Consider the following 26,964-nt stretch of genomic DNA (forward strand, 5'->3'; position numbering starts at 1 on the left):
CACTTCTCAATCTTGAGAGGCCGACCACGTCTTCGAGCGAGGGTTGGGGTGACGACAGGTGGGGCACTAGCATCTTCTGGGACGGTGTCGTTCGAGGCAATTTGATCGACACTGAAGTCACAGGGCAACGAAAAGCGGATACAATTGCTACAGCTCGGTTTTCCCTCATCGCACTGGCAATAGCGTTAAAATTATCAACTCAGCCAAGATGAAGAAGAACGAGAACGACATGGTTGAAAAAAAGATATATTTGAGTATAAAACACAACGTACCTTGACTCTACGACGCTTACAATTACGACATCCGTTCCGAGATTTCTGGTGAGTCCGACGTTGCATAGGACGACAAGGACATCGTGATGAGGTATGCTCATGTACGCGCGACGCAGTGTCTTGTTCACTACCCATCATTACTGGGAAGTGACTGGCAGATGGATAGAACAATAGATCGAAATAGATGAGGCCAGGTTCCAGTCATACTATATTTGTGCAAGTATGGCGTGGAGTTTGATCGGTAATAGGAGAGATACAGTAAATTTCAGCGAGCTGCCCCGCTTTCCCAATGCAAGTCCTGCCGAGCCAGGTCTCTAGTCACATGATCCTGACATGTCACTAGCTCCGTATTTTTCATCATGGGATAACGTGACATGCCCAGCATTCGACCCACGGCAATAGCTATAGTACTGTCACGGGCTGGGCTCGGTAGGGCAGGTGAACGGGGAACGCTTCAGGCAGAATACGGTCTATTGCTACGGATAGGCACTGCAGGCAGGTCAGGCTCTATTAACAAGACGTAGCTCGAGGAGCTACGTTCAGGAACTATCTGGTCGGTAAACAAAGTCTCTGCGATAACGTATCGCCACGTGATCCGGATCTACCTTGTTAGTGGTCTAGGGTAGGCCAGTCTGGTCGAGCTGTGACAGTACCCCCCTCTCTTAGCATCGAGCTCTGTCGAGATAGGTCACTGTGGTCCAGGTTTATCGGGATATCTCCTGTGGAAGTTAGCCACAACCTCGGCGGCGTTCTCCACATAGTCTGCGGGGACTTCTGTTGGGTCTGCGTATCCAGCCCATTTCACGGTATACTTCAGTCTAGGACGGCCTCCGCGGCCGCGTCTGTCCCAGCGGGAATCTACGATATCTTCGACTTCCCACTCCTCTACTCCTTCAGCTTCGACAGGCGGCGGCGGGTCTGGATTCTGGCCCGGCAGCGGGTCGGTAGCGGCGGGCTTAAGCAGGTTTGTGTGAAATACCGGGTGTATCTTCATACTGGCAGGCAGTTCCAGTCGGTAGGCGTACGGGGAGATAACCTTCGTGATCTTAAGCGGGCCGATGTTCTTCCAGTCTAGCTTCTTCTGCGGTCTCAATGTCTTGATGTTTCGGGCGTCTAACCAAACGTGATCTCCTTCACGATATTGTCTGGCAGGTCGTCGGTGACGGTTCGCTTGGGTTTCGTAGCGGGCTTGCGCGGCTATACTCTCGGAGCGTAGGTATTCCAGTATCTCATTCATTTTTTGCGCGAACTTCTCAGCGTCTCTTGTGGCAGGTGTTCCTTTGACTGTAATTGTAGGCTCGAAGCCCATCCGCGGGTTGAATCCGTAATTCGCGAAGAACGGGGACATACCGGTCGTCTCAGACTTCAGGGAGTTCGCAGCGAACTCGGCCAGAGGGAGCCATCGGCTCCAGTCATCTTGTAAGTAAGATACATAGGCTCTCAGGTACTGTTCCAATATCGCATTTAAGCGTTCTGTCTGTCCATCGGTCTCGGGGTGATAGGCGGTTGATAGCAGCGAGTTGATTGATAGCTGCTGGGTAAGCTTCTTCCAGAACTCAGCCACAAATTGGGGTCCCCGGTCTGATATAATTGTATGTGGGAGGCCATGTAGCTTCCACACCTCTTTCAGGTAATAACGGGCGGTGTCTTCTGCATCACAGGTCCCTTTACAGGCGATAATATGTCTCATCTTCGTGAGGCGGCAGGCTATAATCAATATGGCGTCGTGTCCTTCGCTGGGCGGCAGGTAGGTGATAAAATCCATTGATATGTGTTGCCAGGCTCGTTCAGGTACCGGTAGGGGCTTTAGGACTCCTTGCCTTGCCTCTCGGGCAGGATTGGCTCTTCGGCAGGTATGACAGTTCTTAACCCATCGTTCAACATATGACAGCATTCCAGGCCAGTAGTAATCGCGGGAGAGTAGATCATAAGTACGGGCGCGGCCTGGGTGACCAGCTATAGGGTGTTCGTGGCTAGCCTTCAGGAGTGCGGTCTTCAGGGGGTCGTAATTCGGAATATAAACGCGGTCTCGGTATAGCAGTCGGTCTTGTATTACTTTGCATTCGGCAAGTGTGATCTTCGGGTGGCGTGGGGCTCCTTCTTCTAGGGCTTGCAGTATCGACTGTAGATCTTCATCGGTCTTATAGGCTTGGTCTAACAGGCGGCTAATGTCTTCTGGTAGCTCTAAGGAAAGGATGGGTTCCTCTATTGGTATTGAACCTTGTCGGTGCGGTTGTCGGATGCGGGCTCTCTGGACCTTTAACGGTGGAAGTTGCCAATTCTCCTTCTTCAGGACTACTTGGCTCTGGTGCGCCAGGCGCTCATCCCCCTCTTTAGGGAGGTCCTCTGACCTCCTGGTCAGGGCATCGGGCTTAACTCCTTGCTTCCCTGGTCTATAGGTGATCTGGAAATTAAAGCGGGACAAGAATTCAGACCACCTAGCCTGCCTCCTATTCAGCAACTTCGTGGTCGTGAAGTACTCGAGGTTCTTGTGGTCTGTAATAACTCTGATAGGTGAGGGTGCTCCCTCCAGTTCAGGTCTCCATTCTTCAAAACAGCGGATAATAGCCATCAGTTCCTTGTCGTAGATCTCGTAGTTACACTCTGTAGCAGTGTGCTTCTTTGAGAAGAACGCCACCGGGTGTAACCTTCCTTCGTTATCATACTGTGAGAGTACGCCTGCTGAGACATAATCAGAGGCATCGGTCTCAAGGATCACGTCCTTGGTCCAGTCAAACGGGCGTAGAATTGGTGCCGTTATAAAGGCTTCCTTTAACCTTACAAAGGCCTTCTCGCAAGTATCGTCCCATATAAAGGGTACATCCTTTTTTGTCAGTCTATTCAGGGGTGCTGTGAGCTTTGAGAAGTCACGGATGAACCTCCTATAGAAGTTCCCGAAGCCAATGAAGGCTTGTACATCTGTCAGGCAGGTCGGTGTTTTCCAGTTCTTAACAGTCTCAACCTTCGCGGGGTCCATTCTGATGCCTTCCTGGCCCACGATCAGGCCCAGGAATTTCGTCCCTTTCACTAGGAATTCGCACTTCGATGGGTTTGCGAAGAGCCCAGCGGATCTCAGCCTCTGGAGCACCAACTTGAGGTGCTCTATGTGCTCCTCCCGGGTCCGGCTGTAAATCAGGATGTCGTCTAAGTAAGCTGTACAGAATATATCCAGGTGCTCTCGCAGAGCGTCGTTAATATAACGTTGAAACGTTGCAGGGGCTCCTGTCAGGCCGAAGGGCATGACCAGGGACTCATATAATCCGAAACGGGTCCGGAAGGCCGTGAGGTATTCTTGGCCCTTCTCGATCCGGAGGTTGTTAAAAGCGGATACAATATCTATGCGGGAGAAGTACTTCATGCCGGACAGGTTGTTCAGGGATTCCTTGATCAGGGGTAACGGGTAGCGGTCCTTTACGGTGATATTATTCAGGGCCCTGTAGTCCACGCAGAATCGTAGCCCGCCGCCTGGCTTCTTGACAAACAGCACTGGGGAGGCGACGGGTGAAGAGCTAGGTCGGATGAATCCTTTGCGCAGGTTCTCATCGAGCCACTCTCGTAGAGCTGTCAACTCTTCTCGGGACATTCCATATAGCGGGCCGAAGGGCAGCTTCCCTCCGGGTATCAGTTCAATGTGGTGATCTCCGGCTCGGTGCGGAGGTAGCTTCTCTGCTTCTTTAGGCGAAAATACGTCCTGGAACTCTCGTAGTTCCTCGGGCAGTCTCAGATCCTCACTCTTATTCTGTAATGCTCTGTCTATCTGTTCCAGGGTGACAGCGAAGAAGCGACAGCGGGTTCTCCGGCTATATAGTCTGACAGCTTGTAGGGATATAGGAAGGATATCCTTCCTCCTCAGGCTTTGGGGAATGTTCTGTTCTAGCTGGCGGAGGAATTTCTTTGGGACGGTCTGTAGGGCTTTGATTTTTGTGGGCTTGGCTGGTGTATTACAGAACTTCTGACAGTATAGACTATTAAAGGTAAAGGTGTGGGCTGCGAAGCCTACCTGTGGATCGTGTTGCTTTAACCAGGGCATTCCTAAGACTATAGGATAGCTGGCTAGCCGGGTGACGTAGAATAACATATTCTTCTGGTAGTGGTCGGCGATACGGAGTCCGGCACGGACGTAGTGGGTGATCTGTCCACTCTCGGCAGGGCGGCCATCGAATACTTCTATTTCGAAAGGCCTCTTCAGGGGGCGGAATTGCAGGTTCTGGGACTTAGCCCAGCTTTCATCAATGAATCCTTTCCCTTCTGCTCCGCTATCTGTCATAGCGTAAGAAGGTATTGGTTCCTTTCCAGTTGATATTAGGTTAGCAGGTAAAATCATTAAGTTAGAACGTTGGTTCCCTTCCTCTTCAACTGGAATCCCATGGACCGAGGCGGCAGATAGTCTGATCTTCAGTGCGGGTGGTAGTGAGGCGGGAGCCTGCCGCCGACTTAGGACAGGCTCGCCCCGTTTTCCTGGTGCCTTCGTGAGTTGCGGGAGTCGGATCGGTCTAGAGCCGGGGATCTTGGAGAGGAGTGACGGCTATAGCGGTAAGGGCTCTGGGGAATAGCTGTGCCTTCGTGAGTTGCGGGAGTCGGATCGGTCTAGAGCCGGGGATCTTGGAGAGGAGTGACGGCTATAGCGGTAAGGGCTCTGGGGAATAGCTGCGTGTCGGAATTTAGCAGGCCGGGTGTCGGGTTCAGGGCAGTCGCGGAGGTAGTGAGATGACGACCCGCAACGGAAGCACTGGTTATTCTCTCTGCGGTAGTTCGGGCGGATATAGCGGCGTTGATTGCTTAAGTCCATGGGGTCTCCGGCAAGCTGGGGATTCTCAGGGGGGCTTCGACCCCTACGGGGCGAGGGGGACTTCCTCTCTTGTCTCTCGGCCCGTGTGCGTGTAGGACCTACACGAGGTATAGGGTTCGACCTCTTAGGGATATAGGGTCGGCTCTTCTCACGGTATTCTTGCAGGCGTATATCCAGTTCCTTGAAGTGCGATACTAATGTATTATAGCTGTAATCGGCAGGGGGGTTATTCAGGAGCATCTCGGATAGCTCTTTCGATACGGCCTTCTCGAGGAAAGGGGCCAGGGCATCTCCCTCAAGGCCGCTATCAAGGCTCAGGCTCTGAAACTCGGCATAGAAGGTAGAGAAGTCTCTATCTCTCTGTTTGATAACATCTAGCTTCCGTCGTGCTGTTCTGGCTTCGTTCGGGTCCCCATAGGCGCCCTGTAGGATATCCAAGATATCCTGATAGTCTGGAAGGCGGCAAGCTCCCTTAAAGATGTAAGGTTGTATGAGCTTGTAGGATTCCTTGTTCAGTCGGCTATTCACATAAGCCATACGGCTCACTGCAGTCGGGTATCGGTCTTCATTAACGGTTAGTTTCTCTGTAATGGCATCACGGAAGCGGCGTAAGTCTGCGCGGGTAGCTTCAAACTTCTCAGGGTCGGGTAGTCGTTCTGAAAGGTAGGCGGAGGCGGTAGATCGGGTAGTAGGAGGCGGAGCCGCTCCCACAATCTCAGCTGCTTGCGTCTTAGCAAGGGGATCAGGCGTAGCGGAGGGCGTTAGGGCTGATACAGTAGGTAGTCTAGAGGCTATAGCTTGGCGGGCTTCATCCCGGGCCGCCTCTAGTTCCTTTTCTTTCTTATCAAGCCGGTCCTCTACCCATGACCTCTGCATCATGGCGGCGGACTTCTCGATCTGTACCGCCTGTAGGGTGTTCTGGAGGTTCAGGATTTCCTCTTGCTGGGTCTCGACCTGGACTTGGAGCTCTACGAGCTTCCTATCGGCTGCGACCTGGTTGGATTCCTGTTCTTTCATCCAGGCGTAGGCGTCGCTTAGGTATTGGTACCACTTATCGGGGTCCTCTGCATAGCATGCCTCATATTCGGCGCGGCTTCCTGGGATAGCGGGGGGAGTCGGGTGGGCAGGCATTGCGTTCGGCGTCCAATTGGTGGGAGCTACGTAGTGTCACGGGCTGGGCTCGGTAGGGCAGGTGAACGGGGAACGCTTCAGGCAGAATACGGTCTATTGCTACGGATAGGCACTGCAGGCAGGTCAGGCTCTATTAACAAGACGTAGCTCGAGGAGCTACGTTCAGGAACTTGTTAGTGGTCTAGGGTAGGCCAGTCTGGTCGAGCTGTGACAATAGATAATATATGGCATAATACTAAGTAATATAAAGTATTATATCTCTTAATAATTAAGTAATATATATTAGGCTTATTAATATAAAGATGCTTTATTAATAACTAGTAAGTTAAGTTTTATAAAAGTACTAATAAATATATTCTATATATTAAAGTAATTATATAAGGAATAATAAGTCCTAGGGATAAATTATTCTTAGTATATAGTATTTTTAATATATATTATTCTAATATCTATTATTTTAATATAATAAAAGTATTAGTTAGTTAATATAAGTTAGGTAGGTCTCTTATAGTTAATGCCTTATATAAAGTTTTTATAGAGTATATATAATATAATTACTAAGGTTATAATACTTTAGGCTTAGGAAGTAATAATACTACTTTTGCTAGCTTATTAGCCTATTTACTATTAGGGATATTAGAATATCCTAGTACCTAATAAGCCTAGATAGTGCTATATAATATTGCCAGAGCCTAGAACTTAAGAAAGACATCTTAAGAGAAGTTAGAGGGTATATCTTATAAGTATATAGCAGCTGCCAGGTTATCTAGGCATATATAAATATTCTATATTACTAATTCTTATAGGTTTAGGGCAGCCTTTAGGCCATTTAACGCCTTAGTAGCTTTAGTAATAAAAACCTTAATAGGTCTAAGGCAACCTAATATAATAAATATTAAGACCTTATCCTAATAAATAGTAAAGCTATAGCTAGTAGCCCCTTCTAAGGACAGAGAGCTATCTAAGTATATAACTAAGGTAAGGGGGTTAAGTAACTTAACCTAATAGGAAAAGATATCGGCTAATTTATCTTTTAATACTATCTAAAGCAGAGGCAAAAGCTCTTAATAGAGGCGTTGCTAGATAAGTTTTAGTTGCATATATAGCGCAAAGAGCTTATCTATATATTAAAGATATATTTAGAAGCTACTTTCTATCTATACTTAATATCTTTATTTAATAAGGTTATAATAAGCAAGTTAGCTAGGCAGGCGCATTTAACTTGCTAAATAATAAGCCTTATCTAGCAATTTAAGCCACACAGAGAATTAAAGTTACTATACTTTAAGGAGTTATATAACTAGCAGTATCCTACTTTCTTGGTAAAAAGTAGTAATAAGTATTATCTTCTAAACAGGAAGTATAGCTCTTATAGATTAGTTTATAGCTTTAGTTATTCTCTGTATAAGATGCTAGTTACTTAATAATAAGTCTTTAGTAGGTTAATTCTATTGCAGTCTAGTTATGCCCGGGTACCAGGCCTCAGCGCCATAGAATAGCACAGGCTTAACACATGCCCTGACGGCACTTTATATGGCAGCCAGCAGCAGGCCATGTTTCGTGTTGGTGAGTCCTCGCAGATGGTAGGCCACGGCTTGCGCTTTCGCTGCCCACTTCTCTATATAGGTTCAGAACGATAGTCTGCTATCAAGCCAGATGACCTGCCAGCTTAGGGCTGGCTCGGGATGTTTCTCGGTATCTCTGTGACGTACTGCTGGAGCGGTCCTGAGTTTGCTGCAAGAGAAGTGCATGGCTTCGGTCTTCTTTGAGTCGAAGGAGACGCCGTTATTGGGTGCCATTACCAGTGGTAATTGGTACAGTAGGGTATACGGTGATGTCGGGGTTACATACACGTAACGCAGTCGGGCTGAGGCATAACTGATGGATCTCGACGCTCCATCCCGCAACCTCTCTCTCTTTCCAAATCTAGTATGAGAAGTCAATAAGAATCGCCTGCGAATAACACCTAGGCCCTTCAGTATTTGATCGTTTGCACCAGGAATACTGACAACGTAGATATCCATATCAAATCCACCGGCAATAGACAAGCTGAAACTAGATTTCCCGGTTCCAGGGGGCCCATACAAGAGGTGCCCTTGTCTGTAGGAGATTGAATGCTAGGAGTACCAGGCTTTGGTTTCAGGGTCGAGGAAATTCCGACTGTCCTCGATCAGCGGCCTCTCTTGCTTTTCATCGAGAATGACTGTTGGCAGAGGCCGAGCTGTCACTGCTTTCTCCCTCCAGTGTTCATCGCGATGCCCATGAATGGTTATCTTGCCCTTTGATTCGTTCAGGTATCCAAGTCGACAGTCTCCGAGAAGTGACCTCACTACCCGAGAACGCCCGGCACAAATGACGGAGATCTGATCCTCTTTGTGGAAACCAACATCCACTTGCGTAGTCTGATAGTAAAGCAAGTTGTTCTTGTACCAGAAGAGAAAGGAGCCTTTCCAAGGGGCATATTGGAGAGCTTTTTAGCGTAGGGGTCTTGTCCTTGGGTTGGATTTTGCTTCGTTCTGACTCTGACAATGACAGACCGGGCGGTATCATCAAACTTGTGAGATGGAGTCCATGTTTGGACCATGTGGTATGTTTCGTCTGAAGATTTGATGTAGGTTGTTGATGCTTTAGAGGTTAGCCTGGGACCTGCAAGTTTGGATTTAAGTACCAACTGCAATAGTCAATGAACCAATGTTTCAATTGGAGCACATAGGGCTATCCGCAGCAAAGCGCTGTCATGGCGCGATACGCCTCAAAAGCCATCATCCTACGAACCATTAGATGCAGTTCACTCTCCCAACTCTCTAGTTTGATTTCGATTTGTTTGGGCATGGTTCTCAGCCGAAGATGCATCATGGTTGTCATGCAAACCCAGGGATGAACCTGGAGACGATGTGCCGTCCGGCACGCAGCCAATCGTAATGCTATTGGTGACGTGACCTTGGATTTCTTAATGATGTGCTAACCCCAAGAATGGATCCGGCCAAGATTTTGTTGTCTCAGGTTCGTTTAGCCAACAGCGGGTCGGAAGACCTCAGCCGTCGATGGTTGTATTACGAATTGGGTTCACGACGAGAGGGGGATGAACCTCCAGCCGAAAGACCATCATGATGCCAAGATCCTCGCCCCAATAGTCTTAATTTCCGCAGAAGCTAAATTCAAGCAGCTACACACAATATGCTTGAAAGTCCGCAACGTTACGAAGAGACCCAGCCTTTCCGTCTACCCAAACGCTTTATCTTCACTTTTGACAAGCTGCAGGCCAGCACAAGCTGCATAATATTTTCTCGGGGTGGTGGGACTGACTAGTCACCCCTCAAGGGTCCTCTTCCCCTCCCTTCTCTCGCTAGGGGTCCTTGGGATGACAGGCAGACAGACAAATCAGAGCTGCAGTGCTGCAGGCAAGCATTCGCGATCGAGACTCTCTGCATGACGGGGAGTTGGAGAGAAAAGGACGGTGCTACGGCCAGCCGTGTCGAGCATGGCTAAGTCAAGTCCAAGGCTTCCAGGCTAAATAAGCGTGGCTCATGTGCAGCGCAAATGGTTGGGCCACGGACAAGTCCCATGCCTAGCTTAGTAGTATCGGTGAAGCCATCGTGAGATTGGACTCGAGGCTAGAACCGGCATGCACTCGGTGGTTGCGTGCTAAATATTCAGTTTAACGCTGCAACGCCTCTCTTCTCACATTACACTATAATTAGCTGGCTAAAATAAATGCGTTCCGTCTAAAGTACTAGCTAACTATTCGGTGCTTCGGGCCTCGCCTTACTGTAGTCGTATTGAATCCTGGGATGGAGAACGCCTGGAGCACAAAACCTTGGCCTTTTCGCTCGCTTCAGAGGCTAAAATACACCATGACCAGCACCGTAACAACGTATGGGCTGGACCCAGAAACACTCTAAAAATCACAAATGCCATAGTGTTAATCAAACAATCAAGTTCTCAAATCCCATTCCACGCAGGTCGTGCAGCCAGTTGACTTTCTCTGAGCCACGTGTGTCTTGCATCGCCCAAATTGCCTTGAGCATTTCTATTGCCGTGAACAGATACCCCCATGGGCAAATTTCCCAGATCGACAACAGTCGTGTCAAGGTCCACGTGCGCTTCTCAGGATCTCGCGTCTCTGCCCCTGCAATGAACGTCGGCCACGATGAAGCCTTAAAGTATGGGTCGTTCTCGTCGATAGCTGCTAAATGGCTCAGGACGTCGTCCAGCAACAGATCTGTATCGATAGATCTCATTGAGCGCACTAGAGGTAGCGCCTGAAGAATGTACTGACATGCTGCTGATCTGTGTGCTGCGGCCAGGTGCACTCGACTGTCAAGATCTTCCATAAGACTGTGTTGTCGCAAATAGTCTGCCCATGCCGGAATATCAACAGCAAGTGCCTGGTCTATTAGGGCAATTGCCTTACCTGCCGCTCCCAGCGCCTGATCTGTCCAAGGTACTTCATGGGATAGCTCAGATGCAGACAAAATGATATTGAGAATATCGGGTGGGCATGACAAATAGCTTGTTAATTCCACCCGCTTCATAACGGGTAGGAACTGGATAGCTTGTTGTGCAACACGGGCAGCGAGCGCCCCGGACGTCAACGTGGAGCCCAAAATGTTGTAACTATAACAAGGTAAGATTAGTATGCTGTGGTGGGTACACTTGATCCGGCGACCCGGGACTTACATGAAGCTGTCAGTAATGACACGGTCCCGCAGCATCCTACTAGATGCATCGGTATTGCTATCCGGGTTGAGCAGCGCCATGATACTTGTGGCACCCTCAAGATGCGCCCTCCAGCTCTGGTTGTCCGACTTGTCTAGATCAATCAAGTCAAACTTGATAAAAAAGTGCATAGCGGCCAGAGCCACCTCGCTACCCGTCGGGCCAAGGGTGTCGAGCACCTCGCGAAGATGGCTCATGGCTTTTTGCTTAGCTGTCAGGGCATCGATGAGGGCTTGTCGTGTCACGAGATCCCGTGAGCGTAGCAGAGAGAGATAACCAGCCGGATTAGTGAAGCTAGCTGGGATCTTGCAAACGCGGTGGAAGATGTTGGACCAATGGATAGCTGAAGTCGCAACAAGAATCTGCAGGAGAAGCGGGTACTTCCGCGTTAAGGGTATTAGCTCGCGGAACGGGTTACTTTCTGGCGTGTCTCGGACCACGAGGTCTTTGCAGACCCTTTCAGAAACTGAAAACATGCATTAGCATCGTTGTTGACCAATATAAGGGAAAGGGCAAAAGCGCCACGCTGGAGCCAAGGACTAACAATGCGCTAGATAGTATCGTGAGGTACGATCGAGGTCCTGGAACAAGGGGTCAGTGAGTGCCCCAGGAGAAGGCCAGGGTATGTAGGTGTCGCTCGAGGACGTTGGGGTTTCGTCATCCTGCGGGTGTTGCTGCTGTGGCTGCTGCTGGTCGCTATAATCGGGCTGAGGCTGGGGTTGAGGACGGCCATGAGAATGACCTTGGCCCGTTTGGTGGCCCGGGGGCGGGACGCTGTGGGTAGAAGCCGAACCGGGAGCGGCATCCGCATCGTCGGGTAGTCTCCGGCTGGGCGGCGGGTTGACCTTGCCCTGCGAGTCAATGCCTTGAGTCCAGACGAAGACCTTGCCATACCCGAGGCACTCCTGCCCCGAGACCGCGCATTTGTGGCATGTCGGCCATGAGCGGTCGCAGCGCAGGCGTCGACGACGGCAGTTGTGACACGGTTTGGTGTTGCTTGGCGGCATGCGCCGGGTGCTGACTGAGCAGCTTGACAGCTACAGAGTACAACTGGAGGGGGTTTCCAGGTCCCAGGTCCAGGTTGTGCTCGGGCTCTTTTTGGAGGCGAGGCAGCGGTTTGGATGCAATGAGCGAGTCGCTACAGAAGATTCATGGTGGGGAGCTTGTAGACAAGGGATCGTGCAAGTTGTGTGGGCGGAGGCGGCGGCGCAGGGATGAACATGGTGATGGTGATGGTGATAATGATGATGATGATAATGATGATGAAAGACAGTGACAGTGTCGTCAGAGGTTGCGAGGGGAAGAGTAGCCGAGGGCCAAGGCCAGAAGAGCAGGTGGAGGGGTAAGCAGACTCTTGAAGCACGAGGGTTCGTACCAGCCGGATTTCAACATGCAAAAATCAGACTTCTAATGTCGGTGACACGAGCCTGCAACTTACGATGACCATCGGTTAAAACAGATGACAGCAAGAAACGCACAAGCATCAACTGCCGCGTAGCAGACGTCCGACGCCCGCCATGGCTCCAAGACAGAGTTTATGTAATGTCATGGGTTCGAATAGCAAATAGCTTGGCACTAATGATAGCCGTTGAGTTGAAGGTGCCCTCCAATTCCCCCGCATTTTGGATTGAGGCCATGCAGATCCACACTTTGAGATAGGTGAAGAAGGGTTTTCATATTTTCGCTCATACGATTATGCGTTCATAATGGTACGTGGGAGATGAGGCCAACGGAGAAGATGCTTCTGGTCTGGACACTCATCTGTGCCCCTATTCGGCATCTTCCGGTGTGGCGATGGGTCTGGAAATCCTCTCTGCAGTGCCTCGTTGCAAAACCCATTCGGTGTGTCCTAAATCGTCCAAGCACAATCACATGCCTGCGCAGATTATAAACCGCCCTCCAACCCCCCACCTTCGCAGCCTTATTGGTGTCTAAGAGCCTCAAGACTCAAAGATATGGGGTGATAACTAACTGCCGGACTCTGAAACCATTGGCAGTTTGGTCAATGATGGCCGCATAAGTTAACAGAGGGATATTGATCGCCCCCGGTTTCGACGATGAGCGTTTGAGTATCCCGCTCCCAATGGGCAAAGTCTATTTTCTGCTCATAGATGGCCATTCTACCTCACCAAATGTGGAAAGGCTCCGTCGGTCATTTGCAAGGATTCAATCCAGTTACAGCCACGCCATTAGGCTATACCTCTTTTAGCACTGATTTTCGCCCGACCATTACCATATTCAGATAGGCACGCTATTGCCGCTTAATAAACCTTGCAGCAGATACAGTATTATCATAACACTGAGGCAAATTAAGTTGATGCTGCGCTGCTTGCTTGATGCTCAGCAATGACGGCTCAGCAATGACGGCTCAGCAATGACGGCTCAGCAATGACGGCTCAGCAATGACGTCCCATTATGCGAATCTGATGTCAATGAACGAGGAGTACGTCTATCTCATACCCTACGCTGCCTGTGCAGTATACCTGTTAGTCGAGAAAATCAGATAGACATTGAAAGAAAGCGGGGTCGGAGTGCTTATGACGCTGAGTGACTATCTTTTTGCTGCGGGGAAAACGACCATCGAGCTCTTGCATTAAGGACAGGCAAGTTTCCCCAAGACTTATAAGATGCCATATTTCGCGGAATAGAAGGCAACTCAAGCGCCGTGCCATCTTCTAACTAAGACAATATTTGGGAGGATAAACGCCGAGAAATAGCACTGCAAACGCAACCATGGACTCTGCCAAAGAGACTGCCAAAGATACCCTCCACAAAGTCATCTATCCTAGTATGGACCTAAGCAAGGACACCTAACAGCCGGCCAACACCGGCCTTGAGCGAGACCTGGAGCCGAAGCCGCAGAAGGTTTATCTACCATCCGAAGGCGAAGACATTGTGTACACGCCATCGGGTAAGCTCGCGGGGAAGAAGGCTCTTATTACCGGAGGAGACTCCGGCATCGGCCGTGCCGTAGCTATCCTGTTCGCTATGGAGGGCGCCACCGTGGCCATTGTCTACCTCCCGCCCGAGGAAGAGGACGCACAGCACACCAAGACCCAGGTAGAGAAGAACGGCGGGCAGGTCATCCTTATCCCCAGCGACCTGTCCCTATCGATTAACTGCAAGGATGTCGCAAAGCGGGCTATAGAAGCGCTCGGCGGGATCGATATCTTGGTTAACAATGCTGCTACTAGGCAGGAGCAAGGAGATATTTGTGACATTTCCGAGTGAGTATCCATTAACTAGTCATTCAGAGGGGCATATTTATAATAAACGTTGTGGCAACAGGGAGCAGTGGGCGTCCACTTTCCGCGTCAATTTGGACTTATACTTCTATCTTACCAAGTACGTGCTGCCACATTTGTCTAAGGGCGGCGTGATTATCAATAGTGCGTCCGTGGACTCCTATATCGGCGTCCCCAGCCGACTCGACTATGCGACGAGCAAGGGCGCCGTGGTTGCCTTCACTCGTGCACTCTCCAACCAGCTGGTTAAGAAAGGTATTCGCGTTAACGCAGTTGCTGCCGGGCCGGTGTGGACGCCACTTGTGGCCACAGGCGTGAGCGAGCAGAGTCAACAGGGTCACGGGTTGGGGAATTGGACGCCGATGGATAGAGTGGGACAGCCGAGTGAAATTGCGACAAGTTATGTATTCCTCGCATCTAAGGAGAGTGTATTTATGAGTGGGCAGACCCTGCATCCCAATGGGGGCATCGTTGTCAATGGTTAATCTATATAGTGCTGGACGGGTAGGAATATGAATTCTCAAGCTTCTAGGAATCACAGAGATTACCGCTTACGAAAAGTTATGAGCCATTAGAACATCCACTCGCGTTACCTGGTGTTTTGTATATCTCGACTCACCGTTGGCATTCAGCGCTGACAAGTACAAGGTCTGCCTCAGGTTTTCATTTGCCTGTTGTCAAGATGCTTCTCCAAAAACTCAAACCAAGGCCGATAAATCAATGGGCTACCATCTAAATGTGGCGCTACAAACAGCGCCGCAAGATTTCTCGGCAAGTGAGAGACGAGACTCCAAAGGCAAATCATCCGATAGAGAGCATTCTGTGACACCGTTGGAATGTGACAGGGGCCCAAGCTAACAGAGGAACCCCCGATCGATCACGAAAGCCGACTCCTATTCTAGATCCTGGCGACCGGAGCCGGAGCTTGCCCCGTTGGAGGGTAAAGCAACGAAAAAGATTACCTATCAAAATATTACTGTCACTGTGACATTAATGGCGTCAAGAGGCAGTCATGTTCCTGTGGCCTGTGGTAGCATTCTCCCTCCTATGTACTCCGTACAACACTGGTGTCGCATACCACCACTCGGTTCGTGCGACTGGATGTGAAACACGGCCCGTACTTGGCTCCAGTCCTGACAGCATAGCTTAAACAACTGTTTCCGAACACGTGACTGTTTGATTTCTTTTCATTAATTCATTGGCTGACTGGTACTATTAATGATCCCTGTGGAGCCAGTTGTCTGACAGATGACGACTGCGGGGGGGAAATGTGACGACACACAAGAGTAATGCCAACGTTGATTACACACATATACTAATGCCGTTTACTGTCAAATCATGAATTATTGAAAGAGGATAGACATTGTATTCCCAACTATTGCATCATTTTGCCGTAATAGGCTTTGTCAAATGCCATGAATGGATTCAGGCCCGAGGGGCGATGGCTATAAAAGATATTCCCTTTTGGCTGCAGTGATCACAAGCGATAGTACCAAGGAGTTCGGACTATTGAATCAAGCAAACAACGGCAATTTCAAATCTCATGGCTAAATATAAGACTGGCCAGTCAGTTCGCTACAAGCCAGTTGGTGGTAAGAGACGCTCCTTGCACCATTGTATTTAGTTTAAAAATGATTAATTAAGGTCCTGACTCGCAAACCTCTGAGACTGTTGGTGTTATTACTGACGTGTTGACGGAGCCTGGCATTCAAGCCGATCGCAATGTCCAAGCCAGCCCTGATTCTCCTCGGTACGAGGTAATAGAAGCAAGCAATAACCAATGACGTTAGATAGGCAACACTGACGCGCAAGTTTAGATTCAGAATTCGAACACTGGCAAGGTAACTACAGTGTACGAGGCCAACATTCTCGGTCTATCCGAGTAAAGGCATTAAGAAGTTGGAGGAAGTAAGTAGATAACCGGCATCTCTAGGGGATAGGAATGTAGGAATACAAGAATGTAGTTCTAGCCTTCAATGAACTCCGTGGAGGTCTCTGGATGCCCCTAACGCGGTGTCCGGCCGAGAATGATTGTGGACCAACCATGACTCCATATCTATCCTCGAATATGAGGTTTAAGGTGGCTGCAGTAGTTATCTGAATTGAGGTATTTTCTTGAGAATGGCAATTTGGTTTTCGCTGTGATGCATCTATACGCGTCCATTAGAGGACCGATCTTCAACCTCCTTGCCTTCCAAGTGTGCCGATAGATCCAGAGTGTATTGAGAGCAACAAACCGTACCATATTTGATGTTCATTATGACGTCAAATTGGTACAGAAAATCATTACACTCCGCAGCACATCATCCGAGAAAATCTACCTAGATCATGAAACAGCTCATCAACTCCCTGGGGCTACTTCTCGGATGCCCTCGTGACTTTCTATCAAGGTACATAATCAACTTTTTCGTTATCAACAGCAGTGCATCAGTATTTGTTTTCCACTAATCTAAATACAGATTTATAGAGGTCTTAGGATTAAGGTTATAGTATAAGATACTTCTTATATTACTAATTGATACAATAAGGGAATATATAGCAAACTTATGAACGTTCTAAAATAATACAACTAAGGATTTGTGCTACGCTTTTATAATCGATGCACAATGATCGACTTCTATCCAAAACATTTATTATTTCTGTTGCTCAGATACTGTACTTGGCGTTGCACTATACCAACCCGCAATAATTGCTTCGCCGCCCCACCTACTCTTTGCACAATTTGAATCTTGGCACATTGACGAGGATGACGCCGTAGTGATGAATTTTCTAGTTGATATGCTCTACACCTAGAATATATTTCGACTTAAAGGTCGGTTGGTTATCGTAATTTACTTCTTACCAGTTTTCTCATTGCTATGGGCATGTTAGCATTTACAGCCTTAAATATCCCCATCATGATTAGTCCTTCTTTTTTGCATCTACCATACTTGGCTATCGCCTATGCTTACCCTAGACTCCGCCAGGACCAAAGCTGGTCTTATCAGCAAGCACTGGCAAACTCATTGCTCAAGGCTTTATTACGCAACTATACAATTCTACATATAGAGTGGCCGCTCTCTCTGAAACCGCGCAGAGAATTACAACGGTTTGTCTTAATCGATCCCGCGAATCCACCCTTATATACTGGTGTCCTGCTGGATCAAGAAGTTGAACCAGAGACGATTGGAAGCACTTGGTATCCCGACCCCTATTCATCCGACGCCCCACTCCCTGAAGCTCGACATGTTATATTACACCTGCATGGCGGGTCATATATCATGGGAGATGGGCGGACTGCATCCTGCCAATACCTTGCTGGAACTCTACTTGACCACACGCCTGCCGACTACTTGCTTTGTCCTCAGTACCGTCTAGCCGGTCGCCCGAACCGACGCTTTCCGGCCCAACTTCAAGATGCGGTCTCGGCATACTCTTATCTTATTCACACTCTACGGATTCCAGCATCACGTATTGTCGTCAGCGGTGACAGTTCAGGAGGTCACCTCGCCCTGGCCCTACTCCGCTATATCGTCGAGTTCGACAACAAAGTACTTCTTCCCGCACCCAAATGTAGCTTGCTTTGGTCACCCTGGTGTGATGTCCCTGCAGCCATCAATGCCGGTATATGGAATCACAGCTCGAACTACAAAACGGAGTATATTCCCGGATGCTTTCCAGCATGGGGGGCAAAGCGATTTCTCCGTAACCTAGAGATATCAGAAGCCATCAGACCTTACGTGTCCCCAATAAAGCACCCTTTTATTGTTCCGTCGCCTGTACTGGTTGTGACAGGCGATCGGGAGGTCCTATTTCAAGAGCATGAGAAACTTGCGGAAGACTTCCAGGCGCTGGTAAAAGACGACTCTCTCGTCGAGTTGTTCGTGGAGCATAGGGTACCTCATGATGTCTTGATGGTCGGCTGGATCATGGACTTCAGAGCAGAGGCCCGTGAATGTGCTATTAAGGCGGGAGAATTCATCAGTCAAGTTCCACCGCGGCCCTGAAATGGCTGCATCCTGTTGTTTACTTTAATTACAATAAGATATCCTATATGCCCTTTGTGTCCAGGATAAACTTTTTTCTATCATTCGCCTCCGTTTATGTTACAGACGATGCCTCTCATTCCACAGTAGGGACCGTGAGATATTGAAAGCATTAAATACAAAGTATGACGTTAGCGATTTTCGAAATAGCACGCCGGTGGCCCGCCTCCGCCTCATTTGTTCAGACTCACGCCAAATACCAAGAGAGCCTGGGCAAGCCAAATCGTCAAGTGAGTGTCATCTCTTCTCAGTATCACATTTCGGTTGTCTCATTTACTCAGAGAAGCGATTGAATCAGATCGTGTGCTCTTCACCCTTTGAATGTCTACCAGTTTACAGTCCTGACCAGTCATCAGCCACTACCTTAATATGGATTTACCCCTTCTCTTGTGAATACACAGCCCGCGAACATCCCACATCCCGTTGCCAATTTCGTTCCTTATGGCCCCTTTTACGTAAGCCGCGATGAGCTCCCAGCACTACACGGGTATAGCTGCACCGCCTGTCGGTATCTACTCAAGTATTTGGTCGGGAACGGTGCCGTTCCCGCTTTCCGACCAGTTAGAGCCTTAAGTGTCCAACTTTTATTTTCGTGACCTGGAACAGGCTTGTTTCCGACTTGAATGCTTGAGTAGATATAGGCATCCCATCAATGGAGTCTAACGTAGAACACTTCAAGATGTGATGAAGTGTTTGACAATGCTATTGAACCTCTTAGGGTTCTCACAGATCATAAAGTGGCTCCCCTTCTCCGCCTTCGTGAGAGTGTAACTCTGACCACCAGGTATTTATTTGCATTGCCGCCCATGCAATACCAGGTGCCGCATTGACACTGACCTCGCTTGCAATGACCAATAAGGGGAACGCGTGGTCGATAACAAGCGTCGCGGCGTTCCTGCCACTAATCTTCCTGTTCTGGGCGAGAACCCGTTCAAAATCGGCCTCAGTGAGGGAATCTGTAAACATGCTTATAACAAAGGGCGGCATGGCGAGTGTCATGTTGTCTGCAAGGTCATAGACGCCGATCGGATCGAATAGTGCTGATACTTTCTTTGCCTGGGCTGCAGTCCAGTAAGGGTCAGCGGTGAGGATGAAGGACTAGTGGACAAAAATAAAGTGACTCATGCGGCCGCGAGCGTCTGGGCACTGCTCCCACCAGTCCTAGGAGATGGAAGAGCCAATTGAGTGCGCGACGAAGCTTCCGTGAGATGGAGTTGGCTAAGCAGGTCGTTCAGGTCAGCCACAAAACGGCTAATGTGGTAACGTAATCCATAAGCCAGCGCCGCACTATCCCTTTACTGAAGAGAGACGAGCAGAACACATATACGGCCGAGTTGGGAGCGATAGTAGTATTCCTCAGGTGCATGCCTGATGGCTCTGACATTAAGATGTGGTTATTGTAATAAGAAACCGATTGGCGCTAAGCAATTGCAAAACCATAACAGCAGTCAGGATAAGGCACTATTCGGGAGATCTACAGACATACAAGATATCTAGAAAAAGGTGTCAACACCATTAAATGCGCTAGGTATCACCTACAAACGAGTCTTTTACGCTAGGAGTAAAAGTAAAGGCAGAATTACAAAAAGGCATAGATAGTAGATATAAAGCAATAAAACCGCTATATTAGGCCTAATCGGCCTAACTAAAAATACTACTAGTATAATATTGGCAGCATATAGTGCGCCTAAAAGCGTTAGCAGCTATTTAAAGCAGTTTGATAAGGCGCTGCCTGGGAATATAGATATATATATACTATATAACGCCCTAAAGAGATATATATCTGACATCTTAGTCTAACTATAAATAGGAATAGTATAGGTTAATAGATATTTATATAAGATAGGCGCAGCAGAGATACAGATATATAACTGCAGCTAGAAAGAAGAATTAGTTAACTATTTCCTCTTTAAGTATCTACAGTAAGATATATAACTAGAATACATATAAAATTTTAATTTGAAATATTAATTAATTGAGTTGACATGTAGTGAGCGCTGTCAAGCAAAACGGCAAGCAGATCGCTCACCTAAATAACATGATAGCAGTCCGAGCTTACAAAATAGACTTCTTAAAGAAACAAATAGAGGTCCAGAAGCCTACCGGCAGAAAGACCGTGGATTATGACCCTAACGAGAGGTTTACACAGATCCCAGCGATTGCCTACGCTCATTATGAGGCTGAGAAGGCGCCGGAAAGAGTACCGATCGTGACGCACCTAAATCACAAGAAAGGTCAATTATAGCTGCACAAAAGGAACAAGAAGGCATAACGAGTAGATTCCAGCCCCAACCCAACTGATTGGACTTTTTTGTTGAGAAATGATTGAATTTGGTGATGTGTTTATTCTGAAAGTGAGGCAATGGATGGTGGGTGATGGCCAAAGGTAGGGTTGCCTTGTTATTTTATGCCCAGAAATAGTTATGCTCAAAGAGTTAATAAAAGTCTAATGTACTTTACACTCTCGAGATTTCCCTTTGTTTTTTGTTTCTCGTTTTACCCTGACATTTACTCGGATGGGCCTCAATTGCGAGCAACAACTTCATTAGCAAATACTGATCCTCCTTTGGCCTGCGGGTTTTGCTCGCGAGTCTCCGAAAATAAAGATTCAGGCCTCCGATTTTGGAGGCAGTGTCCTCTGAAAATGACTACTCTCGAGCAGAAGACAAGAATTTGACGGGCAATGAGGCCAATGATGGCACCTATGAGGTAGCCTGCAGGCCGATAACTCATAACATGACCGATGTGGTTCGACTCGCGAATGTTCCTCGTAGTATTCTCCCATAAAAGGGTAACATGTATGATACTGAACACGAACGGTGTACTGCATTAGAAGACATACATATTGCACAGCTCATCTTCTAACACAACGGCCTGGCCACTTCCGAGGATGGTTGCCGAAACAAGTACGTGGCACGCCAAATCTTCCGTAGATTGGTTAAACAAGGTTAGCTCCCTACTTTTGTATTCGCCGAGGGCAACTGGCCTGCCCAGTCGTCCAAGATTCGAGCTCCCACGCTCTCCCCAGCCCCTTCCTGTTCTGATTTTTTACGCGAACCCCTCAGAATCTCGAAATATCGCGGCCAAAAAGCCAAGTCATAATCCAGTGAACCAGAACCATGATCTTGTTTCTTATGCTCATGCTTCGAGTAATATAAGCGCCCCTCCATAGGACCCAGGCGAGCCTACCCGTCAGGCCTTCGGACGAACTTTGGGCTATGGCACGCCAGCTGCCAATGTAGGCGATTGTGCCGAGATTGAGGAAAACGAAGGGCTTTGATTTGTTACCAACGGCTTTGCAAGAGCCATACTTATTCAGGGCCTTAGCCAGGTATTTGGCCTGCTGTGAGGCGACCTGTGCGGTGGCGGGGAGCGCCTCGCGCTCCATGACGGCGCAGTCGCCTATGGCGTAGACTTCGGGGAGGATATCGCTGGGGGCACTGTGGCCGCTCTTGGAGTCGATGGCTTGGGCAGACCCAGTGAAGACGCGGACACGGAGGTGATCATCGACGACAAGACCGCCGCTCTTCTCGGCCTTGACAATGTGCCAGGTCTGCTGCTTACACAGCTGCTGTTCCTCTGGGGTGACGGGGGTGCGGATATCCTGTTCGACAAGCCTGGCAACTAGAGGATTCTGCATCAGACCCGTACTCCAAACAACAATCCCGGCGCCAACCTCATCGTCGTACTCTTGGATCTTGATCTTGAGGCCACCCTTGCCATCCTCATCCGGACGGATTCTCTGGAGGTGATGCTGAGTCTTTATATGGATGCCTGGCGGCGGAAGGTGTCGATGGTGTAGGAGGATAGCTTCTTATCGAACATGGGCAGAATCTTAGGTGCAATGTCGTAGACGGTGATGCGAACAAATGGCATGAGGTCAGGGTAGATGCGAGCGAGGTCATCGTGGATGAGGTCGTGAAGCTCAGCGGCAAACTCTATGCCCGTGGGACCGCCGCCGACGACGGCAAAATGGAGCAGCTTGCGGCACTGCTCGTCGGTCGTGGAAGGGAGTTCCGCGCGCTCAAAGCACTGTAGGATGCGAAGGCGGATGGAGCGGGCGTCGCCGACGTCGCGGAGGAAGTTTGCATGCTCACGAACACCGGGAATGCCAAAGGTCTGGGAGTAGGCCCCGACGGCGAAGATGAGTTTGTCATAGGGGACCGTGATCATCTCACCCTTACCCTTGGTGAGAGTCTCCTTGACGGAGCCGGAGGAAGGGGTTTGAATAACGGACACGGCTGAGGAGCCACTGTCTCTGCCATCATTGTGCGGCGATGATTGAGTGGCGGGTGGAAGTGTGCGAGAGTTGATCTCGTCAGCATCTGGGTTCGTCTCGACACGGATGGTCCTGTTGGTAAAGTCGACATCATCGGCCCAGCCTTGGTGGAAGCGATCCGGCTGCAGGCGGCGAACGGGCTCGAGGATGGAGCGGAATTCGAGAGTGCCGACTGAAGTGGATGCCAATAGCGGAGTGAAAACAAAGTAGGAGCGGGGCGAGATGATGATGCGCTCGTACTTGGCGGGGTCAAGATTGCGGACCAGCGCGTAGCCAGCCCAGCCGGACCCCAGGACGACGACCCTCTCACGCTTTTTGCGCCCTTCTTTGTATGCTGTTGCCTTTATTTCGGAGTTGTCGGTTGTTCCTTGAGTGTGCCGTGGAGTATTTGCAGGCCTAGCGGCTGTTGATAGAGAGGTAGAAGAGGCAACAGCAACGTCTCGGCAAATGAGAAATCGAGAACGAGGGCGGGTCAAGCTCTGCCAGAAGCTCCTGATCAACCTCGAAGACGCCATATCATCTGTGGATCTGATTAATTAAACTGTAATGTTTGATATTCGTTGAAGGTAATTAAGAGAAGAAAAATGGAGGGAGTCGAGAAGGCCTGGAAGACTTTCGACAGTATGAACCTACACTGACGTCATATGGACCAAACCCGGGCCTGAACCTATGCACTCCTACATTATGTCTTGGAATTTCCTTACAAGCTAATTAATTAATCAGTATCAGTATCGGCCTTACTAATTAGTACAGCTTGTTGAGAAGGCTGGTCGCGTTGGGCTAGACTACTCCTTTAATAGGTTCCAGACCTTATGCAACCGGTCTAAAGAGCTTGAACGCCTTCTCTATGGCTGGCACATTGTAAGACTGAAGGTAGAGCAGGAATCGGGGGGTTGACATATCTGTCCTTCTGGCAAGGTGGTGACCTGAGACTAATGCTAGTCCATCCAGGCATGTCGTTATAGTCTCTGGCGGTGGGCTTAATAAAGAGAGGTCTAATATCGTGGAAGAGGTTCGTGAAGGCGGGATCGATGGTCTTGACTCCTTTTTGGATGATATAGAAGAGAATGATGGGCTTAGTCTGTTAGAAACGGTTATGTTTATTCGTTCTGGATACTCACGTTATTGGGATTAGCATTGGCGTTGTTGAGCCAGTATGACCAATTAATTACACTGACAGGCTGCTTCTGAAAGAGGATGCTTGTTAGCAGCTTGGTAAACCTCCCCGACTTGATCACCACTGAAGATAAAGGCTTTAATTGCCTAGTTGCAGTGCTTTATGTTGTAGACCTTGGCAGTAACTAAAGTCACAATGCTAAAGTTGTAACCAGCTCCATTTATGGCCTAGAAGACGTTAAACTTCTAGTCGATTATCTTGAAAGACCTATTGGTGACGTTTATGGTGAGGATCTGATCCGCAATGATTCTATAGTGACCCTGGAGCCAGCCACAGCTACCTCCGAGAGTAGGTCCTATGTAGCTAATGCATACATAGGTTCTGGTAACTACGGCTATAAGCACCATGTATTTAACCGATTGAAGCTGACGTACCTGTCTGCTTTAGCAGCGTAGAAGGTATCGGTAACCTTCTTAGATACCGTTCTGCCACTAATTTTGACCGTCTTTCTATTAGGGAAGATCTTCATGTCGTTGAGCTGATTGAGGTAAATCTCGATACTGTGGTCTATTTGACTGAGGGTGGTCATTGCTCTGTGGAGGGTGTTGAACACGAGGAAGGGCATGGCTTTCTTATTGGCGAACTTGACCTGAGAGGATACATTAAACGCCCGCTGCAGCCTGAACAAGGTCTGACACTCACCGTCTCGGCAGCCAGTGAAGGAAATAGTGTGGCCATGAATAAGATAATGACGATATCGTATTTAATATCATATTGCTTGCATAGTACTTTTATAACATTCAGTGCAAGTAATATCGAAAACCATATAATACAGTGCATAGCCGTTTAAATATTATATAAGTAATATTAAACATAGAGCAAGTAATATATAATATAAGTAATATAAGGTCTTTTCTAATATATAAAGAATTATAAAGATCTTAATTTAAAGGACTATTTATTAATAAAATGTAATCTAGTTAGGCTGTTAATCTATACTTAGCTAATACTATCTATATCCTAGAAAACAGACTGGTATTATAATCCTAGCAGCTTCATTATATATACCCTATATTTTCCACTAATTATTATATAACCTATAAAAACAGATTAGTACTAAGACTCTATAATTATAAATAATCTAACATAATTAGTATTAATCTAATATAATTACTACTAATCCTATAATAACCTTACTAATTACTATTATTACCTATCTAATATATATATATATTTATTTAAGACTAGATAGACTTAGCTTACTAGCTAGTAATAAGACTTCTTTAAATTAATAAGTTAAATATATATTACTTAATTATTAAGGGATATAATAATTAACCTACTTAGTATTAATGCTTTATATACTTTATAAATATAAACCTAACATAAATTAGTTTCCCTATTTAAAACTATATTTATATATATTAATAGCTCTTATTTAAAATATACTATATTAAAATAACTAAGTAATATTATACTATTAGAATATCTAGTACTACTAATACTAGACTAGCACCTCTTTAGACTAAAGCACCCCCTAGTATAGCTAAACTTATAGCTAAAGTCTAGCAGCTATATAATACTATTTATAATTTATAGATGTAAGTTAATAAGTAGCAGAATACTATACTAGCATAATACTAATACTAATAAGCTGCAAGGGAGAGACCTTAGAGAGGCACTTAAGCTGCCCTAAATTAAACCCTTTTAAAGGATAGATAGCTAATATAATCTTATCCCTTACCTAAATAAAAGGATATTTTTACTTATTTCCCAAATAAACTAAATACTACTATAAAGAAACTACTATTTATTATACCTCTAATCTAAGGAGATATTAAAGATTAATTTAAACCTATTATAAGGGATTACCTAGAAATTAAAGAGAACCTCTAGGTATAAGATACCTAATATATCTTTAGAAATTAAGAAAACTATAAATAAGTACTTAAAGATAACTTTTAAGTAATTAATAAAAAATACTAGGCTACTATAGAACTACTTATACTTAAGTAATATAAGTTATATATTATATATTTAGCCAAGTTCTAATAGCTTACTATAAAGACCTAATAAGATAATAAATCTCTTAGAGAATTTTATTATTAAAGCTTAAAGGAGGATATTAAAAATAAATTATATTTAGCTAATAAACCTAATAACTTAATTATATATATTACTATAGTATTTAAGATTAATAAATAATAATATAAATATAAATAAGAGAAAGCTATATATTAATAAAAAGGAAGTAACTTTAAGTTATATTACCTTAATTGGTAATAAAATAATAACTAAAATAACTCTTAAAACTAAGGATAATAAATAAGGAAATTAATTAAGTAATACCTTATAAAGGATATAATTAAGACTTTTTTTTTTTTTTTTCCTTACTATTAGCCTTATATAAGGCTATTAATCTTTTTAACTTTTCTATAAAGGCTTAAATAGTAAGACCCCTATAGTAGGCTATTATTATAGAGTTTAAAATTATATAAGGTTTATTTGCCTTAATGGCATAAATACTGCCTTAGCCAGGTAGTATTAATACTAGCTGCAGGCCTATTACCTCTTAGCAGTTAGGTTACCCTTCTTCCTTTATCCTACCTAAAGAAATACTATGCCTAGTTTATCTATTATACTTCTAACGTAAGTTTCCTAACCCGGCTTTCCCTTCTAACCCTTCTTACTAACAGCATAATAGCTATACCGCCTTAATACCTACTATATAAAATAGCCTATAGCTATATAATTATACCTACTATATAACTAGCTATAACCTTAATCTAGCTATTAGGCCTGCCCTAAATATAGCTAGTAAAGAAGAACTTAAAGAGATTTATATAATAGTAGCTACTATTAGGAAGAACTTCTTATTAAGGTATAAATCTAACCTTATTAGGATAGCTATCTTTAATTATAGCCTGATCTAATTAATTAGTTATATAAATTAAAGGCATTATATTAGTTTAATTAATTTAAACTAAGTTAATTTTAAGCTATTAGGTCTTAAGGACCTAAAAAGAGGCCTAAGAGAAGGTTATTACCTTTAATTAGATTAGGTAGCCTTTCTTACTGCCTTTATAGGTAACTTAATTATATATAAAAAGTGGCTCTTTAATATATCTAAAAGGGTTATTATTATCAAGGGGGAGTTACTCCTAAATTAGTAATATATAAACTAGCCTAATTATAGTCTTAAACTATATAAGTATAGAGATAAGAAGTTTATATATAAAGTTCTAAGATAAATACACGGTAAAGGCAGGGTTCTATAAAGGGAATTAGGTTAACTTTTTATATAGTAATTAGTAAAAGTTACGCTATCAAGGCTCAGGCTCTGAAACTCGGCATAGAAGGTAGAGAAGTCTCTATCTCTCTGTTTGA

General features: G+C 46.4%; 7 protein-coding genes across 7 annotated transcripts; 3 read left to right on the plus strand and 4 right to left on the minus strand.

The window, feature by feature from the left end:
* Positions 1 to 9,856: 9,856 nt before the first annotated feature.
* On the minus strand, positions 9,857 to 12,189 carry FOXG_17233 (uncharacterized protein). Its single transcript, XM_018397251.1, has 3 exons — positions 11,456 to 12,189; positions 10,873 to 11,377; positions 9,857 to 10,809 (listed from the first exon to the last, which is right to left on the minus strand). The coding sequence occupies exons 1-3, from the start codon at positions 11,916 to 11,918 to the stop codon at positions 10,119 to 10,121; spliced, it is 1,659 nt and encodes a 552-aa protein (XP_018258167.1). The 5' UTR covers positions 11,919 to 12,189; the 3' UTR covers positions 9,857 to 10,118.
* A 1,455-nt stretch (positions 12,190 to 13,644) lies between these two features.
* On the plus strand, positions 13,645 to 14,641 carry FOXG_17234 (oxidoreductase; the record flags this gene model as incomplete). Its single annotated transcript, XM_018397252.1, has 3 exons — positions 13,645 to 13,686; positions 13,729 to 14,138; positions 14,200 to 14,641. The coding sequence occupies 3 exons, from the start codon at positions 13,645 to 13,647 to the stop codon at positions 14,639 to 14,641; spliced, it is 894 nt and encodes a 297-aa protein (XP_018258168.1).
* A 1,058-nt stretch (positions 14,642 to 15,699) lies between these two features.
* FOXG_22754 (uncharacterized protein) lies at positions 15,700 to 16,042 on the plus strand (the record flags this gene model as incomplete). The annotated part of the gene is made up of 3 exons (XM_018403169.1): positions 15,700 to 15,748; positions 15,801 to 15,913; positions 15,974 to 16,042. The coding sequence occupies 3 exons, from the start codon at positions 15,700 to 15,702 to the stop codon at positions 16,040 to 16,042; spliced, it is 231 nt and encodes a 76-aa protein (XP_018258169.1).
* Positions 16,043 to 17,416: 1,374 nt separating this feature from the next.
* Positions 17,417 to 18,142, plus strand: FOXG_22755 (uncharacterized protein; the record flags this gene model as incomplete). Its single annotated transcript, XM_018403170.1, has 1 exon — positions 17,417 to 18,142. The coding sequence occupies one exon, from the start codon at positions 17,417 to 17,419 to the stop codon at positions 18,140 to 18,142; it is 726 nt and encodes a 241-aa protein (XP_018258170.1).
* A 762-nt stretch (positions 18,143 to 18,904) lies between these two features.
* FOXG_17235 (uncharacterized protein) lies at positions 18,905 to 19,180 on the minus strand (the record flags this gene model as incomplete). Its single annotated transcript, XM_018397253.1, has 1 exon — positions 18,905 to 19,180. The coding sequence occupies one exon, from the start codon at positions 19,178 to 19,180 to the stop codon at positions 18,905 to 18,907; it is 276 nt and encodes a 91-aa protein (XP_018258171.1).
* A 2,062-nt stretch (positions 19,181 to 21,242) lies between these two features.
* Positions 21,243 to 22,975, minus strand: FOXG_17236 (NADH dehydrogenase; the record flags this gene model as incomplete). The annotated part of the gene is made up of 2 exons (XM_018397254.1): positions 21,243 to 21,921; positions 22,005 to 22,975. 2 exons carry the CDS (start codon positions 22,973 to 22,975, stop codon positions 21,243 to 21,245), a joined length of 1,650 nt encoding a protein of 549 aa, XP_018258172.1.
* Positions 22,976 to 23,283: 308 nt separating this feature from the next.
* Positions 23,284 to 24,202, minus strand: FOXG_17237 (uncharacterized protein; the record flags this gene model as incomplete). The annotated part of the gene is made up of 4 exons (XM_018397255.1): positions 23,284 to 23,535; positions 23,582 to 23,647; positions 23,952 to 23,958; positions 24,012 to 24,202. 4 exons carry the CDS (start codon positions 24,200 to 24,202, stop codon positions 23,284 to 23,286), a joined length of 516 nt encoding a protein of 171 aa, XP_018258173.1.
* Positions 24,203 to 26,964: the final 2,762 nt, after the last annotated feature.

The sequence above is a fragment of the Fusarium oxysporum genome, chromosome 10, assembly GCF_000149955.1.
Source record: "Fusarium oxysporum f. sp. lycopersici 4287 chromosome 10, whole genome shotgun sequence".
NCBI classification, from domain to species: Eukaryota; Fungi; Ascomycota; class Sordariomycetes; order Hypocreales; family Nectriaceae; genus Fusarium; species Fusarium oxysporum.